The sequence below is a fragment of the Triticum aestivum genome, chromosome 3D (genome assembly GCF_018294505.1).
Source record: "Triticum aestivum cultivar Chinese Spring chromosome 3D, IWGSC CS RefSeq v2.1, whole genome shotgun sequence".
NCBI classification, from domain to species: Eukaryota; Viridiplantae; Streptophyta; class Magnoliopsida; order Poales; family Poaceae; genus Triticum; species Triticum aestivum.
Genome location: NC_057802.1, coordinates 475,859,490 through 475,877,379, shown reverse-complemented (window position 1 = coordinate 475,877,379; position 17,890 = coordinate 475,859,490). Strand labels below are relative to the sequence as shown.

At 49.3% G+C, this 17,890-nt stretch overlaps 1 protein-coding gene across 1 annotated transcript; it reads right to left on the bottom strand.

Moving 5' to 3' along the window:
• Positions 1 to 2,201: 2,201 nt before the first annotated feature.
• Positions 2,202 to 4,393, bottom strand: LOC123079795 (uncharacterized). Its single transcript, XM_044502604.1, has 2 exons — positions 2,741 to 4,393; positions 2,202 to 2,642 (listed from the first exon to the last, which is right to left on the bottom strand). Exons 1-2 carry the CDS (start codon positions 3,952 to 3,954, stop codon positions 2,414 to 2,416), a joined length of 1,443 nt encoding a protein of 480 aa, XP_044358539.1. The 5' UTR covers positions 3,955 to 4,393; the 3' UTR covers positions 2,202 to 2,413.
• Between the last annotated feature and the right edge of the window lie 13,497 nt (positions 4,394 to 17,890).

Here is a 17,890-nt window from a genome sequence, read left to right as displayed (position 1 = left end):
GCCGCCGGTCCGCGCTGCCGGGCAAAGCCCGGTAGGTGCTGGCGGCGGCGGGGCCCCATCTTCTCCTCGCGCGGGGGCTCGGTACGCGGGCGGGCGTCCTCGGGCGGCAGCGTCGCGTTCATCCGGGGCGCAGCGGCGCGCGGGCAGGTCCGGCGGCGGTGCTGCGATGCCTCGTCCAACGCGTGGAGGGCCGGACTCGGCTGGGGCTGCGGGATCACCCAGAGGCGACAGGGGCGACTCCGGAGTTGGATCCGCGAGCAGCAGGTAGGGCGGCGTCCCTTGCCTATGCGGCGGCGGCCAGATCCATGGCCGGCGTGGTGCTCTTCCCCTCGGTGGAGTCTATGCCTGGAGATGGGCGACGGAAGCCGTGGATCTGGCGTCCCGTCCAGATCCGCCCCGGCGTGGCAACCGGTGGCACGTGGAGGATCGGTGAGGGGCGGCTGGAGGCTCCCTGCCGGCATGCCGACGGCGGCTTTGGTCTTCACGGCGAAGCTCCGTTCGGTTTCCGTCAGCTGCGAGATCGGGGGATCGTGATTTCCGGTGAAAATCGCGCCGACTACGGTCATGGCAGACGATGGCGGCATCTATGACGTCGTTCCCTTCTTGAGGCATCGTTCTTTTAGGTCATGTCGCCCCACTCGTGATGCTCCGGGGGAAACCCTAGATCTGGGTCTACCGGATCGGACGATGATGGCACCTTCGATGCCGTTGTCCCTCCTGGGGGCATCGTTTTGGAGCACGTGCTGGCTGGAGGGGACAAGAGGAGGAGCACTATTACATCTACCGCAAGGCCGACGGCGGATCCCTGCGGCATGGCGCCCCAGAGGTTCGGCGATGGGCGCGTTTGGAGATGGACTCGCGCAGGAGGATGAAGTTGTTCGGCGTCATGGCGGCGTTGATGGTAGATAGGCCAGGCAAGGTCGGTGCATCAGTTCTGCTCTGACGATGGGTCGAGAGAAGATGGAGGTGACGGCCCTTGCAGCGTGCGGTGCTCACTGGGAGTGTGCCAAACCGGTGTGGGAACCAATCCAGATAGTGGCTTGGATGGGACATCCGGCATTAAATGTTAGGCTTTGGTGCGACGTCTGTTTGGTATTAGGCCCGGGCATTCGGCACGCCTTCATCAAGGGGATAGGAGTAGCAACAGCGTTGCCAAGATGGTGGTTTCAGGTTTATTGATGTATCATCTTGTATGGTCTTTGTGAATAATTAATAATATGACTGCATGCATCGTCCAGATGCAGAGGCCGGGGTACATCCTCCTTTTAAAAAAAAAGATCATGCTGCTGCTTTTACTAAAGGCTTACTTGCACCTTAAATATGACTTATGGTTCGCTTAGCTCCTAAGAGATGGGATTTCCAATCAACGAGAAAATTAGCTAATCGAAATTCAAAACAGGTTTATAAGGACAACCAACTTTTCAAATGTCGGTACAATAGAGTATGGAACATCGAGTATTGTATACAACTAAAGACACCTGAAAAGCCAGCAACAGACTAAGAAATTAAGCTAAAAGTTGAGCAGCTACCGTACATTAGCTATTAAGATAATGGATTACTAAAACGCAAGTCACTGAAGTGGAATCTCTGTCATCCTGTCATTTCTCTAGGAAAATGAGCCTTCCGAAGAATCTTTCCTCTATATGAAATGCATGCTGATGCATTCTATTTCTTCAGAGGGAGAGAGAGAGATGCTTGCTGCTTGATGCAGGATTTTTCAGGGGAGAACTGGAGATATTCCCATTGCTTGTTCACGCGCAGAGTTACATGCGGCCAAATTGCTGCTGTATACTGGAGAAGAGCGGATTCCCTCTACTTTACCATATCTATAGTACGACAGACTAGCCTCACATCGCCACCATCCAGCAGACCGTGACTCCGCAAGCATCCACGGCCATGGAGATAGAGTGACACGCGACACCAGCGGAACGGACACGTACGGCTACTAGGGGAACCCACGGCCGAGCGCAACCGACAAACCCGTGGAGCCGCGAGCCCGATCTACCACACCCTCGCCCTCCCGCCGTCTCCGGCCAACTGCCCCCACTCGCCGGTTTTCCAGAAAGGGGAAGAGGAAGCAAGCCGCCGAACATTCATCGCGTCGCGGCATGCACCGACGTCCGCCGGCCATTGCACCCCTCCTCTCCGTTCTCCCCGTAAACAAGCCAAAGTAAAACGAGAGATTCTTGCACCGTGCCGTGTGAATGTATAAGCTGCACTTGCAAGCGTAGTAATACTAGTATTTGCTTCGTGGTTGGCCAAGCACATGGGGAGAGAAGTGCGTGGACTTCTTGCGGGGGTGGAGTAAAAAAAATCCTCTCTCTCTTCCTACTATACTCTTTTTCTTCGTGTTCTGGGACGTATCGACGTGGTGTGCTGCTGGATCTCGGAGGCCGGCCGGCGGGCGCGCGCGTCAGTCGAGGGGGTAGCATGTGTCCTCGCCGCCCGTGTTCCACAGGAAGTGCGCGTAGGCCGCCGCGTGGTGCCCGTTGCTGGGCTCGGCGGCGATGGCCTCCTGGAACGTCTCCTCCGCGGCCGCCAGGTCGTTGCGCGCCTTCCACAGGAACGTCGCGTACCACCCCAGCGTCTCCGCGTCCGCCGGCTGCTCCGCGCGCACCGCCCGCTTGAAGTAGTGCTCCGCCCTGCATGCGACCATGGAGAAACCACCGCCCGTCAGCGGCGGTGAAAAAACGATGACATTGCGTCGAACAGGTTGGTGGCGCCATGGCGCGGCACGTACCGGTCGTGATCGCGCTGCACCAGGTACAGGAACTGCGCGAAGTTGGCGAGCAGCAGCGCGTTGCTGGGCTCCTCGGACACGGCCATCGCGTATCTCTGCTCCGTCCTCGCGTAATCGGCCACGTCCTCCGTGTCCAGCTTCGCCTCCACCGGCGCGACGAGCTGCCCCAGGATGTCCGGGTCCATCAGAGCCTCCACGCGCACGCTCGCCTGCATTCTCGTCGCCTCGTCGGCTATCCTTTTCCAGATGACCAGCTCGTCCTCCGTGTCCTCCGCGGCCGCCCCCACCGGCGTCGCCTGTGACTCGTCCTGAGGAAGCACCGCGCCGCTTTGCCGGTACGAGGATTCGTCCGAGCGATCGTCGCCGGTGGCCCCGGCGACCGGCGGAGCCTTGCCACCGCCGCCGCTGCTCCCGTCCACCGAGGCCGTGCGGCCAATGGAGAACATGTTGAGCGACACGCTGTCGAACCGCTGATCGGGACGGGACTGCTCCGCGTGCTGGGCGTCGAGCATTGCGACGGCCGCAACGGTGGGCTGGGGAGGCGGGAGGTTGGCGGCCATCGCGATATTGTCACCCATGGAGTAGACGGTGAAGTTGGCGAGGAGGATCATGACGGAGACCATGAGGGCGGGGGTGCCGGCGAAGATGTGCTGGAAGAGCCAGACGAAGGAGGCGTCCATCTCGGCGTGGACGCGCGCGAGCACGCTCTGCATGTCCTCGTAGAAGAGCGCCTGCCGCATCTGCAGCGCGAAGCTCTGGAGCTCCCGGATGATGAGCACCATGGACGAGAACGCCCGTCCCACAGCGCCGCGGCCGGAGCCGGACTCGCCGGCGCGGTCGAGCAGCCGCTCGTCCCACCGGCCGCGCTGCCCCTGCTGCCGCTTCTTGCGCTTGAGCATCCTGAGCGACAGCGGCAGGCCGACGCTGCTGGCGCTCCGCTCCACGCTCGCCGGCCAGCCGCAGCCGCCGGCGCCCGGGTGCAGCCCCACGGCGAGCTCCTGGATCCTCCTGAGGAACTCCTCGTCATCCCCGCCGTGGCTGCCGACGCTGTCGATGCTGGCGCTGAGGGCGCGCGTCACCATCGCGTGCCCGGAGCGCCGGCGGGCGATGCCGGCGCTCCAGGTCGCCAGCGACGACGACGACTGGGCCCTCGACAGCCTCACGCAGCCGCCGCCCAGAGAGGATGGGGAGGGGGGCGCGACCTGGATGCCCATGAGTCACTCACCGCAACCTGGCGCCCGGCCACCACCGGAACGACGGTTGGGAAAATGGCCCGCGGCTCGCCCCACAACGGTGAGAGGCTAAATGCGAGGGAGGGGGAGGGAGGGGAGGGGAAACGAACGGTGGCCTTAATTCAGGATCCGGGAGGTGCCCTGGTCAACCTCCCCACCCAGACCCAGGGAGCTCGTGAAGCGAGCGATCGAGCACTGGTATTACGGTGAGTCGGTGACCGCCTCCGCGGGAATTATATAGTCGTCGGGGACGGAAACGATATTTTGCCGTGCTTAATATAGAAACGGCCCAAAATTAGCGCTCACTCAACGCAAATGGAAATGGGTCGAGGATGGAAGACGAAGAACGAGAAAAGGGACGGAGACGAGGGGGTGTTGGGCGGAGACGAAGAGTGTGTTCCGTCTAGTGTGCGTAGTGTGGGCAGGTCCTGCTATTTATTTCCCTGCCACCCAGTGCGTGGGCGTGGGCGTGGGTGTGCTCAAAGAATCTGCAGACAGCCGTCTCTATCTCTCTTGTGTACGGCCGCCCTCTCTCATCAGTCGTCATCTATGTGTGTTCATGGGTTGTAGACATGTTTTCAGAATCAGAATTACATGTACCTTTATTTAAACTGGACAAGATTAATGATATAATGCTTCGGATCATATAGATCTAAGAAAATGCAAAATATCTCATGTAACTGCGAAATTTCTCGCAATCGTCTTTTCCATGGTTCATCAACCTTGTAACATGAAATATTTTCCGAATTTCAATAAAGAGACTGCAGTTAAAAAAAACAAGACCAACCCGGGCTAAACTAGCCTATTGCCATGTTTTTATAGAAGAAAACTCTATAGCATCAAACGCTCAAGCCGAGACTTGAATCTTGGTGGGCTGGCTGCGAACTCCCGCGCCTTGCCAACTGAGCTACGCTCAGTTCTCAAGAGACTATAGTTAGATGGGAGCAGTGACACCTTTTCTTTATACTGTACTTTAAATACATTTTGGTATTGTATATTGGTTCATAATATCATGTGTATACTACAAAAAACAAAGTATACTATATGTAGCTGACAAGATGTCAGATATTCTTTACTCTTAAAGGGGAGTTGATAGTCTCGTTACACCTCCCACCAACCCCTCAACAAATTCTATATTACATCCATGAGCGTCATACTGGCGACCTTTCGATGAAGCGCGGTCAATTTGGGCCAGCCCATTTGATGCATGCATTAACTCAATCAAATTAGCACTTTCCCAAAACAATATCATATATTAACTCATTCAAATCAAATCTTAAAAAAACATCTACTCCTAAATTGGGAAATGGTAGTCTCACCTCATCTCCCGCCAACCCCTCTGCAAATCCTATATTACGTCTGCGAGCGTTATACGTGTGACCTCTCTATGAAGCGCGACCAATTTGTGTCGGCCCATTCGATGCATGCATTAACTCAATCAAATTAGCACTTTTCTAAAACAATGTAATGCATTAACTCATTCAAATCAAATCTTTAAAAAATCTCAACTAACTCCATACTTTCCTTGGCCTCCACTACTCATACCCAAATTAAATCAAATCAACTCTTACTCAAGCATCAAATAAAATCAAAGTTGACTGGCCCATTTGACGCATGTGCGCGTTTTTTTCTATTCATTGTTTGGTTTGTTTTTTTATGACCAACCTATTATTTTGTGCTCAACATACTATCAGAATCGGTACATTCCCAAAATAAAATCCAACCAGATCGGCACTTTCTCAAAACAACGTTATGCATCAACTCAATCAAATCAAATCTAAACAAAATCTCAACTAAAACCAAACTTTCCTTGCATTCCACTACTCATACCCAAATCAAATCAAATCTCACCAAAATATCAACTATAATCAAAGTCGCCTAGCCCATTTGACTTGTGCGCGATGTTTTTTAAGTTTTTTTCCTAAGTTTCATTTTTTTGACTCATTTTTTCTATTACCAACCTATTATTTTGATCTCGGCATACTATCAGAATCGGCACATACTTGTACTCTATGGTGAGTTAGTAGCATCGCCTCCATTCCAGCTAAACCTCACCATCGACTTTTCAATCCCACCAATTTATTTAGACCATTTTTTAGCCCACTGATCCACTTTCAGTTTTTAACTGCCAAATCTATACAATCATGCAGATCGATGTTCGGTATATTTAGTAATGTTGTTATGGAAACAAATCAATCACAGTGATCTCTAATCAATATTAGATCAAATCTATGTGAAGGAATCAATGTTGGATAACACAAGGCAACTGAAAGTGCAACTAATCCTCGGGTGGTTTTGGTAATTCATAACAACATACTCCCCCGTTCCTTTATATAAGGTGTATTTGTTTTTTAATAAAACTCCTCAATGTAAGGTGCATTTGTTCTAATTCCTCGTAATTTCGGTCTTGACCCTCCAGAAAAAGGAAAGTATCTCTCCTCTGATTGCATGTATCTCTCCTTGTAGTGAAAAAGGAAACTATCTCTCTCCCAATTGCGTGTATGTCTTCCTTTCCTAGATTAAATGATTTATTTGCCATTAGTCAATGAATTAGACAAGGGTAATTTTGGCCTAAATTGTCTATAAATGTGTGCCTTGATCATCGTGCCGAAAATAATACACCTTACATAAAGGAATGGAAGGATTATATCTCATTGAACTAATATCCGTTCAAGTAAAAAAATTGAGGATGTTCAATGATTGGCATGGCAAGGACTAGTGATTGTGGACACCTCAAAATGCTAAGGACGTGGATTGGCAAAAGCTCAAGACTCTGCATTTTTGGTTAAGTGATCCAAGATCACATTGAGTCCATAGGAAAGTCAATACTATTAGAAGGGGATGAGGTTTTGATTATGATCTATTTGCTCAAGTGCTTAGTGATATAGCTCCAAAACACTCGGCCACTTTCTCTATCCAAATATGTCCAAAACCCTATATTCAATTCGGCCCCACTGAAATTTCTCCATCCGGACCCACCGAGCTCATCTGGACACTGCCTCTTCCAAACCCTAACAAATCGGAGTCACCGATATGGTTCTCGTCCCACCGGTTTGGCCTGCCCAACCTACTGTAACCAGTTGCAATTATCTTGGTCTCACCGAGTTTTGCAATCGGTCCCACCGAGACGGCTTGCCAAACCTTCTGTAACTTGTTGCAATTATTTTGGTCCCCCCGAGATTTGCAATCGATCCCACTGAGATGGTGTGCCAACCTTTATGTTGCCTTATTGCTTCACTTCGGTCCTACTGAGTTGATGCAATCAATGCCACCGAAACGAGGTTTGCCCTAACCATTGCATATCGGTTCATCCGAGATGTTTCCGTCGGTCCCACCGAGATTCCTAATGTTCATATCTTTTACACGGGTCGGTGCCACCGAGATTTCCAATCGGTGCCATTGAGTTGGGTCAAAAGTTTGTACGGTTGGATGTTGTGTGGAGGCTATATATACCCCTTCACCCCCCTCTTACTAAGTAAGAGAGCCATCAGAACGTGCCTACACTTCCACTACTCATTTACTGAGAGAGAACGACCTACTCATGTGTTGAGATCAAGAGATTTCATTCCTACCATTTGAGCCTTAATTTCTAGCATTCCCCAAGTTGCTTTCCACTCAAATCCTTCTTCCACCATAGCCAAATCTATGAGAGAGAGAGAGAGAGAGAGAGTTGAGTGCTGGGGAGGCTATCATTTGAATCACAAGAGCAAGGAGTTCATCATCAACACACCGTCTATTACTTTTGGAGAGTGGTGTCTCCTAGATTGTTAAGTGTCACTTGGGAGCCTCCGACATGATGTGGAGTTGAACCAAGAAGATTGTAAGGGCAAGGAGATCGCCTACTTCATAAAGATCTACCCGAGTGAGGCAAGCTCTTCATGGACGATGGCCATGGTGGGTTAGACAAGGTTGCTTCTTTGTGGACCCTTCGTGCGTGGAGTCCTCCGTGGACTTGCACAGTCGTTACCCTTCGTGGGTTGAAGTCTCCATCAACATGGACGTACGATAGCACCACCTATCGGAACCACGCCAAAATCATCGTGTCCCCATTGCGTTTGCCTTCACCAAACCCTTCCTTTACTTACATGTGCAATATCTTACTTTCCGCTGCTATACTATTAGAATTTCATGTGTAGGTGATGACCCACAAGTATAGGGGACTATCATAGTCCTTTCGATAAGTAAGAGTGTTGAACCCAACGAGGAGCAGAAGGAAATGACAAGCAGTTTTCAGTAAGGTATTCTCTGCAAGCACTGAAATTATCGGTAACAGATAGTTTTGTGATAAGGTAATTCGTAACAGGTAACAAGTAAAAAAATAAACAAGGTGCAGCAAGGTGGCCCAATCCTTTTTGTAGCAAAAGACAAGCCTGGACAAACTCTTATATAAAGGAAAGCACTCCCGAGGACACATGAGAATTATCGTCAAGCTAGTTTTCATCATGCTCATATGATTCGCGTTCGTTACTTTGATAATTTGATATGTGGGTGGACCGGTGCTTGGGTACTGCCCTTCCTTGGACAAGCATCCCACTTATGATTAGCCTCCCTCGCAAGCATCCGCAACTACGAAAGAAGAATTAAGGTAAACCTAACCATAGCATGAAACATATGGATCCAAATCAGCCCCTTACGAAGCAACGCATAAACTAGGGTTTAAGCTTCTGTCACTCTAGCAACCCATCATCTACTTATTACTTCCCAATGCCTTCCCCTAGGCCCAAACAATGGTGAAGTGTCATGTAGTCGATGTTCACATAACACCACTAGAGGAAAGACAACATACATCTCATCAAAATATTGAACGAATACCAAATTCACATGACTACTTATAACAAGACTTCTCCCATGTCCTCAGGAACAAACGTAACTACTCACAAATCATATTCATGTTCATAATCAGAGGGGTATTAATGTGCATAAAGGATCTGAACGTATAATCTTCCACCGAATAAACCAACTAGCATCAACTACAAGGAGTAATCAACACTACTAGCAACCCACAAGTACCAATCTGAGGTTTTGAGACAAAGATCGGATACAAGAGATGAACTAGGGTTTGAGAGGAGATTGTGCTGGTGAAGATGTTGATGGAGATTGACCCCCTCCCAATGAGAGGATCGATGGTGATGACGATGGTGACGATTTCCCCCTCCTGGAGGGATGTTTCCCCGGCAGAACAGCTCCGCCGGAGCCCTAGATTGGTTCCGCCTCGAGACGGCGTGCTTCGTCCCGAAAGCTTCCTTCTGATTTTTTCCAGGGCAAAAGACACCTTATACCAAAAGATGGGCATCACGGGGCTTCCAGGTGGCCCACGAGGCAGGGGGCGCGCCCAGGGGGTAGGGCGCGCCCTCCACCCTCGTGTACAGTGGGTGGCCCCCTCTGGTGCTTTCTTCGCCCAATATTTTTAATATATTCCAAAACTGACTTTCGTGGAGTTTTAGGACTTTTGGAGTTGTGCACAATAGGTCTCTAATATTTGCTCCTTTTCCAGCCCAGAATTCCAGCTGCCGCATTTTCCCTCTGCATGTAAACCTTGTAAAATAAGAGAGAAAAGGCATAAGTATTGTGACATAATGTGAAGTAATAGCCCATAATGCAATAAATATCGATATAAAAGCATGATGCAAAATGGACGTATCAACTCCCCAAGCTTAGACCGCGCGTGTCCTCAAGCGGAAGCCAATATCAAAAAATATGTCCACATGTTTAGAGATAGAGGTGTTGATAAAATAAAGGGTTAATTATCCTTTTGCCCTCAGTGGTGTCCATGTGCTCAGTTTTGCCCTCAGATGCGAATTGTGCTCAGTTTTGCCCCTAGTCCATGCACAACAACTATGACGAGGCCAAACAACCATATTTGAGTCAATTCCGTCCGCCGGCGTTAGTGGTTGTGGATCCGGAGCTTACACGTGGGACCGCGTGGACGTTGGTCCGGAGCTAACATGTAGGCCCGTGCAACTAAATCCCCAAATCATTCTAGCTCACTCTGCCCATCCGCCGGCCGGCTGTCCTGCGCTGCCGCCGCCACCTGCGCCGCGGCCAGCACCTGCCCCGCCACCAGCTGCACGGCCTGCTCCGCCGCTACCGTCCTGTGCCTACGCTCCACGGCTACCTGCGACGCCCGCCACCTTCCAGCGACGCCACGGGTGGGGCGCCGCCACCTGCTCGACCCGCGGTGCGGCCTCCTTCCGTGCGCCTGGCCGTAGCGCTCAAAGGTGGGGCCTGCCGGAGCTATTTGAACTAGGAGGAATAACCCTAGGGCGAAATGGCGAGCAGCGGCGACCCCGGAGTATTTGGCGAGGCAGGCATCGGGCCGGAGATCTGCCGCGTCCACGACTGGGTTCCCGAGGGGTAAGTCTCGCCTCTTGTTTAGATTGAGCTTAGTTGTGCATTTGAACACTCGATTCGAGTAGGTTTGCCCAATTAGTGTGGTGATTGCGTCTCTGTTTTTCGCCGGTTAGGATGGAGTTGCGGTTTGCTTTCATGGTGCACATTAGAAGGGATCGGTACATGTTCGATGCAAAGGATAAGAAGAAATACCAAGGAGGTTTTGATTATCGGTTGCCAATGGCTAGTAATTGGAGTTTCAGACAATTTGGGGAGGTAATTTGTAGCCAATATCCTTGGGGTTTGCTTGATGAAGTGGTATACAAATACTATGATTGTGAAAAGAATTGGGTGACAGTTAGTAATGATGAAGAGCTAGCTACCATGTTTGTTAGGCATAAAGAGAAAGATAATTTTCATGTGAGGCTGCAAGTTGATGTGCTTGAGCAGGCATTTGGACCTAGGATGACGGGTGCAATATCTCGGGGAGAACCAAGTCGTCGTAATGGCATCTCTAGACAGAACAGTTCAGTTGGTGCACGGCGACGTGGTGGCTCGACAAGTGTGGGCAACAGCAGTAGGGTCCCCCTTGAAGTGGAGCCTGATGACTACAATTCTAGGGTTGATGAAGAGAAGCTATATTCTGATATTATTCGGAATTTACGATGGGCACCTTGTTGGAAATATGCCCTAGAGGCAATAATAAATGGTTATTATTATGTTTCTTTGTTCATGATAATTGTCTATTGTTCATGCTATAATTGTGTTATCCGGAAATCGTAATACATGTGTGAATACATAGACCACAACATATCCCTAGTAAGCCTCTAGTTGACTAGCTCGTTGATCAACAGATAGTCATGGTTTCCTGACTATGGACATTGGATGTCATTGATAACGGGATCACATCATTAGGAGAATGATGTGATGGACAAGACCCAATCCTAAGCATAGCACAAAAGAGTGTGTAGTTCGTTTGCTAGAGCTTTTCCAATGTCAAGTATCATTTCCTTAGACCATGAGATCGTGAAACTCCCGGATGCCGTAGGAGTGCTTTGGGTGTGCCAAACGTCACAACGTAACTGGGTGACTATAAAGGTGCACTACGGGTATCTCCGAAAGTGTCTGTTGGGTTGGCACGGATCGAGACTGGGATTTGTCACTCCGTATGACGGAGAGGTATCTCTGGGCCCACTCGGTAATGCATCATCATAATGAGCTCAATGTGACTAAGGATTTAGCCACGGGATCATGCATTACGGTACGAGTAAAGAGACTTGCCGGTAATGAGATTGAACAAGGTATTGGGATACCGACGATCGAATCTCGGGCAAGTAACATACCGATTGACAAAGGGAATTGTGTACGGGATTGATTGAATCCTCGGCATCGTGGTTCATCCGATGAGATCATCGTGGAACATGTGGGAGCCAACATGGGTATCTAGATCCCGCTGTTGGTTATTGACCGGAGAGGCGTCTCGGTCATGTCTGCATGTCTCCCGAACCCGTAGGGTCTACAGACTTAAGGTTTGGTGACGCTAGGGTTGTAGAGATATTAGTATGCGGAAACCCGAAAGTTGTTAGGAGTCCCAGATGAGATCCGGGACGTCATGAGGAGTTCTGGAATGGTCCGGAGGTGAAGAATTATATATAGGAAGTCCAGTTTCGGCCACCGGGAAAGTTTCGGGGGTTATCGGTATTGTACCGGGACCACCGGAAGGGTCCCGGGGGTCCACCGGGTGGGGCCACCTATCCCGGAGGGCCCCATGGGCTGAAGTGGGAAGGGAACCAGCCCTTAGTGGGCTGGGGCGCCCCCCTTGGGCCTCCCCCTGCGCCTAGGGTTGGAAACCCTAGGGGTGGGGGGCGCCCCACTTGCCTTGGGGGGCAAGCCACCCCCTTGGCCGCCGCCCCCCCAGATGGGATCTCCAGGGTGGCCGGCGCCCCCCCAGGACACCTATAAATAGTGGGGGGGAGGGAGGGCAGCAACACATCAGCCCCTGGCGCCTCCCTCACCCCCTGCAACACCTCTCCCTCCCGCTAGTGCTTGGCGAAGCCCTGCCCGGATCCCGCTACTTCCACCACCACGCCGTCGTGCTGCTGGATCTCCATCAACCTCCCCTCCCCCCTTGCTGGATCAAGAAGGAGGATACGTCGCTGCTCCGTACGTGTGTTGAACACGGAGGTGCCGTCCGTTCGGCGCTCGGTCATCGGTAATTTGGATCACGACGAGTACGACTCCATCAACCCCGTTCACTTGAACGCTTCCGCTCACGATCTACAAGGGTATGTAGATGCACTCCTTCCCTCTCGTTGCTAGTAAACTCCATAGATGGATCTTGGTGATGCGTAGAAAATTTTAAAATTCTGCTACGATCCCCAACACACCTCGGACTGAAAACCAAGATGAGGCTCACAATGCAGTCCGTGTGGATGATGACGCGGTGGGTGAGGACGAAGACCTTGCAGCTGTTGAATGGGACCCTTTGAACCCTCATATGGAAGAAGGTACAGTTTTTGCATCCATGAATGAGTGTAGAAATGCACTTGTGACATACTGCATCAAGGTAGAACGTACTTTCAAAGTTGACAAGAGCGATCAAGTACGTTACAGAGTGCACTGTCCGACTGAGGGTTGTCCATGGAGGCTGCTCGCATCTAAAATGCGAAATAACACTAATGTTCAGGTCAAAGTGAACCCTTTTAAGCACACATGCCAGGAATCAACCCTTAGGAAGGATACAATCAGTAGAGCCAAGTCAAGATGGGTGGCAGGAGAAGTAAAGAAGTGGGTGAAAGAAAACCAGCAAGTGCGTCCAAAGGAATTGCAGAAGAACATCAAAGATAAGTTCAAGATAGATTTACCATACATGAGGTTGTTCAATGGTAAACAACATGCTATGGATTCTATTTATGGTAACTGGCAGGAAAGTTTTCAATTGTTGTATTCCTTCAAAGGTGAAGTGGAGAGGACAAGCCCAGGTAGTATTGTAGATATTGATCACCACACCGTGGAGTACAAATTCAGGGGAGTGACAAAGACCAAGGAATGCTTTAGGAGGGTTTTTGTCTGCTTTGAGGCTTGTCGCCGGGTTTTTTGGCAGGCTGCAGGCCTTATTTGGCTATTGATGCCACTTTTCTCACAGGAGGTTTAAAGGACAGATAGTAGCAACTTGTGCAGTTGATGCACACAGTTTTGTATTTCCAGTTGCCTACGATGTGCTGGAGACAGAGTCTGAGGAGAGCTGGACTTGGTTTTTGCATAATCTGCGCCGGGCTATTGCACATCCCAATGGGTTGGTCATTCATACAGATGCCTGCAAAGGTTTAGAAGTGGCCGTGGACAATGTGTTCCCTGGAGTAGAGCATAGGGAATGCATGCGTCACCTTGTTGCAAATTTCATGAAGAAATTCAATGGAAAGGTGTATACCGACAATTTATGGCCAGCATCTTTGACTTGCAGTGTGAAGAAGCACAACTACCACTTGAGGCAGTTATACATGAATCCCAAAGTGAAAGAATACTTGGAAACACACCACTCCAAGTTATGGGCCAGAAGCCAATTCATTGACGTGAGCAAAGTTGACTATGTGCACAATAATCTAGCAGAGTCTTTCAACTCAACGATCCGGAAACTAAAGGGTCATTATGTGGTGGATTTGCTTGACAGGATAAGGATAGAATACATGCAGAAATCATTATCGTGCAGGAATAGCCGAGGCAAAATTCATGGGCCACATTATCATCCCTGCCGTGATGAATGAACTAAAGCAGAAGACAACAGGCTTGGAAATGAACATGACTCTTTGCTCGGGTACCACAGCAGAGATATCATATTTGGATAAAGAGAAGAGGGAATGGAGATATCCAGTGGATTTAGAAGCTAGAACTTGCAGTTGTAGGCAATGGCAGATAACTGGGTTGCCATGCATTCATGCCTTGTTTTTCATCACTTCTCTCCCAGGTCCAGCAGGGAACATACAGCAGTATGTGCATGATTACTACTCTGTTGCAAGGTTCAAAGCCACATATGCTTATGCCATGCCTGCTATGGAGGGAAAACAACAATGGGACATGGTGGATCCTGGATTCAAGCTTTGCGCTCCAGTTCTGAAGAGAGCAGCAGGTAGACCAAGGAAGAGTCGAATCAGACCTCGCAGCGAAGGAGCTGGACTTGGAGCGAGGAAGCGTAAGTGCACAAGGTGTGGTGGGTCTGGTCATTTCGGTAAGTATTGTGATAACACAGTAGATCCAGCGTTCGGAGAGAGTTTCGATGAAGGCTTCGATGAAAATGTTGGTCAGCAGCCGGTTGCCTCAACAGATGATGAAAATGATGGTCAACAGCCGGTTGCATCAGATGAGGATTTTGACGAGGTTCCAAATGATGATGGTCAACAGCCGCATGATTTTGACGATGATCCAAAATATCCTCCAAATAATGATTCAAGTGAGGCTCTAAATGGTGATCCAAGTGAGGCTCCAAATAGTGATCATGGTGATCCAAGTGAGGCTCCAAATGGTGATCATGGTGATCCAAGTGAGGCTCCAAATGATGATCCATGTGAGGCTCCAAATGGTGACCAACCTTCTGTTGTTGTGAGTTCTGCTAGGTATGTAAATCTTGCAAGGGTCAAATACTACTGTACATTTATCACTTGACATGATCTCATTACCCTTTATGTTTTGCACAGCTCTATGATAGGTTTGAAGAAGATGCGCAAGGTACCGACAACCAAGAGGAGAAGAGAAGAAGCAATGAGCACAAGGTGCACGAGGAGCAAAGTGATGGCAAGAAGCTCAAGGAACATACAGAAGCCCCAACGCTATATATGAATAATTATGAAACATTATGAATAAGGGATGATGTTGTATTATGAAACATTATGAAACATTTATCACTTGACATGTTGTATTTCTGTTGGATGATGTTGAACCTATGTTAGAAGTATGTTTGACATGATGTTTAAATCTGTTGGATGATGTTGAACCTATGTTAGAAGTATGTTTGACATGATGTTTAAATCTGTTGGATGATGTTTGAATGAGCACATGGTTTTTCCTTTTTTTGATTTTTTTGAATTTTGTTTTGCTCATTTGAATTCTGGTCAAACCTAACTTTGACCAAGATTTAAACAAGTCTAAAACATCAAAATGAAAAACTAAGCCTGGATCCTTCTTAGTCAATCCAAAATAAAGCTGTGGTGAGGTTTTTGAAATTTTCATGAAAAATGTGCTAAAAAGAGGGGTCCAAAGGTAGGGTAAACGGCCTCATTTGTAAGCAAGGTTTTTTTCGACCTTGTCTAAATCAGCCAAATAACTTTCCTACACATATATTCTATATATACAGATTATGTGCGTTAGTTTTTCCATTTTTTAATTTTTTTAATTTGTTTTGCTCATTTGAATTCTGGTCAAACCTAACTTTGACCAAGATTTAAACAAGTCTAAAACATCAAAATGAAAAACTAAGCCTGGATCCTTCTTAGTCACTCCAAAATGAAGCTGTGGTGAGGTTTTTGAAATTTTCATGTTCATTTCCCCAAAACACTTCTCTTCACTTCATACAAGAGAGTTTGAGATACTCGAGATATCACACAATACACATGAACTTATCGTTTAAATGTATGTAAACCTTGTTTATCAACTTAAATCATTAGTATATGACATAAGAAGACTATGTGCGCAGGTTTTTTATTTTTCTGATTTTTATTTAATTTATTATGCTCATTTGAAATCTATTTAAACATAGCTTTGACTGCTCCAAACCCCTCCCAAACCCTGCTAACCCTAGCGCTGAACAAGGACCGTTCATCCAACCCTAGCGGCGTTCAAGGGCCGTCGATCTAACCCTTCTAGAAGGAATCTGCGGGGAGGAGGGGGGCGATCCGCGAGATGCAATCTGATTGGCTGGGAGATTGTTTTTTGAAAACAAATACCGGGCGCGCTGGATGGACCGTTGGGTCGTCTCATTGTCTGGGCCTAAGACCGCAGTAAATAGCCCGTCTCGGCCTTTCCAGGCCTTGCATGCATGGGAGGCGGCGACGTGGGTTTGCATGCGCGGGAGGCGGTGACGTGCATGCATGCGAGCGAGGCGAGCGAGGCGCGCTAGGCGAGCTAGGCTAGCGAGGCGAGCTAGGTGGTTCAGGGCAGTGGTTTAGGGCAGCGATTCAGATGTACCGCCCGGTCAAAGAGCTATGCAATGATTCAGATGCACGCACGCGCCCCATGCATCGTTTTCGTGTAAAAATTTAAGAGTGCAAAACGTAATGGATACACACACGCGTCCGAATACACACACGCGTCCGGATTCATACACGCACCGTTCTCATCCTTCCTGTCTTCCTCTCCCACCCATAGGCCTATCAATAGGGTGCCTCTCTTCCTCTCCCACCCACAAGCCAGATCCGATCCATTCTCTCCAACTTCAAACACCCAAGCGACCGAGCCCTCCCCAAGCGAGACCAAGTGAACATGCAGTTCAACGGGCCGACCTTCAACCTTCCGCCTGTCGTGCCGGAGCTGCGCTACCCACCGGGCGTGCTCATGGAGAGGGAGCTCCGTGTGTGGGCTATTTCAAGGTGGAGGGGTTCCGTCGAACTCACCCGCGCCTTCCTCAAAGCCGGCTATGCCCACCTCCCACGGGGCTCGCCGAGGATGTTCACCCTCAACGAGGTTCGTGACCGCGGTGGCATCCTCCTACTGCTCACGGTCACCTTCACCAACCCGTTTGACGCGCGCGAGCTCCTCGACCAAGTCTTTTGGTGCGGCTGCGAGGCCATCTTCTTCACCGTCTACAACATCTACACCAACTACGAGCGCATCTTCCCCGCTCCAGGCCAGATGCACTCTCTTCCCTACGACGAGGAGGAGGAGGTGTGAAGATGAAGACGGTGTTGAAGGGGCGCGCACGGCCAAGGTGGAAGAAGGAGGTCAAGATGAAGATGTTCAAGCCCGGAGTCAAGCTCGTCATGTTTCGTTTTTTATTTTGTTGCTTTTCTATGTCGTGTCGTGTCGTGTCATGTTTCGTCATGTGTCCGTGAACTTATTATTGTAATGGTACGGTCTGTTGCATCTTCTCTAAGTTATTAGGGTTTATTATGTGTGTTAAAAATGTCCGTGCCCAAACATATCATTTCTTCCCTAAACCAAGTCATGAAGTTCGAGAACTTGTGGTTTTCATTAATGAAAATCGGAGGGGTTGAGAAGCCCTCTGTTTCATTCAAAACAAAATAAGTCATGAACTAACATGCAAATTTATTCCCTTTAATCCTAAACCAAGTGCCACTCTAACCCTAAACCAAGTGCCACTCTAACCAAAATCATGTGGCAGTGCAAACATACGTTTTCAACCTTCCAACCCTCCGAAATTTCAGTGCAAAACAAAGGAAAACCACTCTCACGCGTGTGCAAACATTCACGGTCTCACTATTTTTTTGACAAATTTCACAGTCTCACTATGTATACCTTCCTTCCCTACCCATGTCAAAGTCTTGCCATCTGTCCTAGCGGTTACCAGCGCAGCCCTAAACACCACAAACCCACGCGGTCCTGGGTTCGAGTCCCCAGCAGCACCAATTTTTTGTGCATT

Coding starts and splice junctions, on each gene's coding strand:
- LOC123079795 (XM_044502604.1), bottom strand. CDS start 3,954: ATGGGCATCCAGGTCGCGCCCCCCTCCCCATCCTCTCTGGGCGGCGGC. Junction 2,643..2,740: donor GTGCAGCGCGATCACGACCG/GTACGTGCCGCG, acceptor GGTCGCATGCAG/GGCGGAGCACTACTTCAAGC.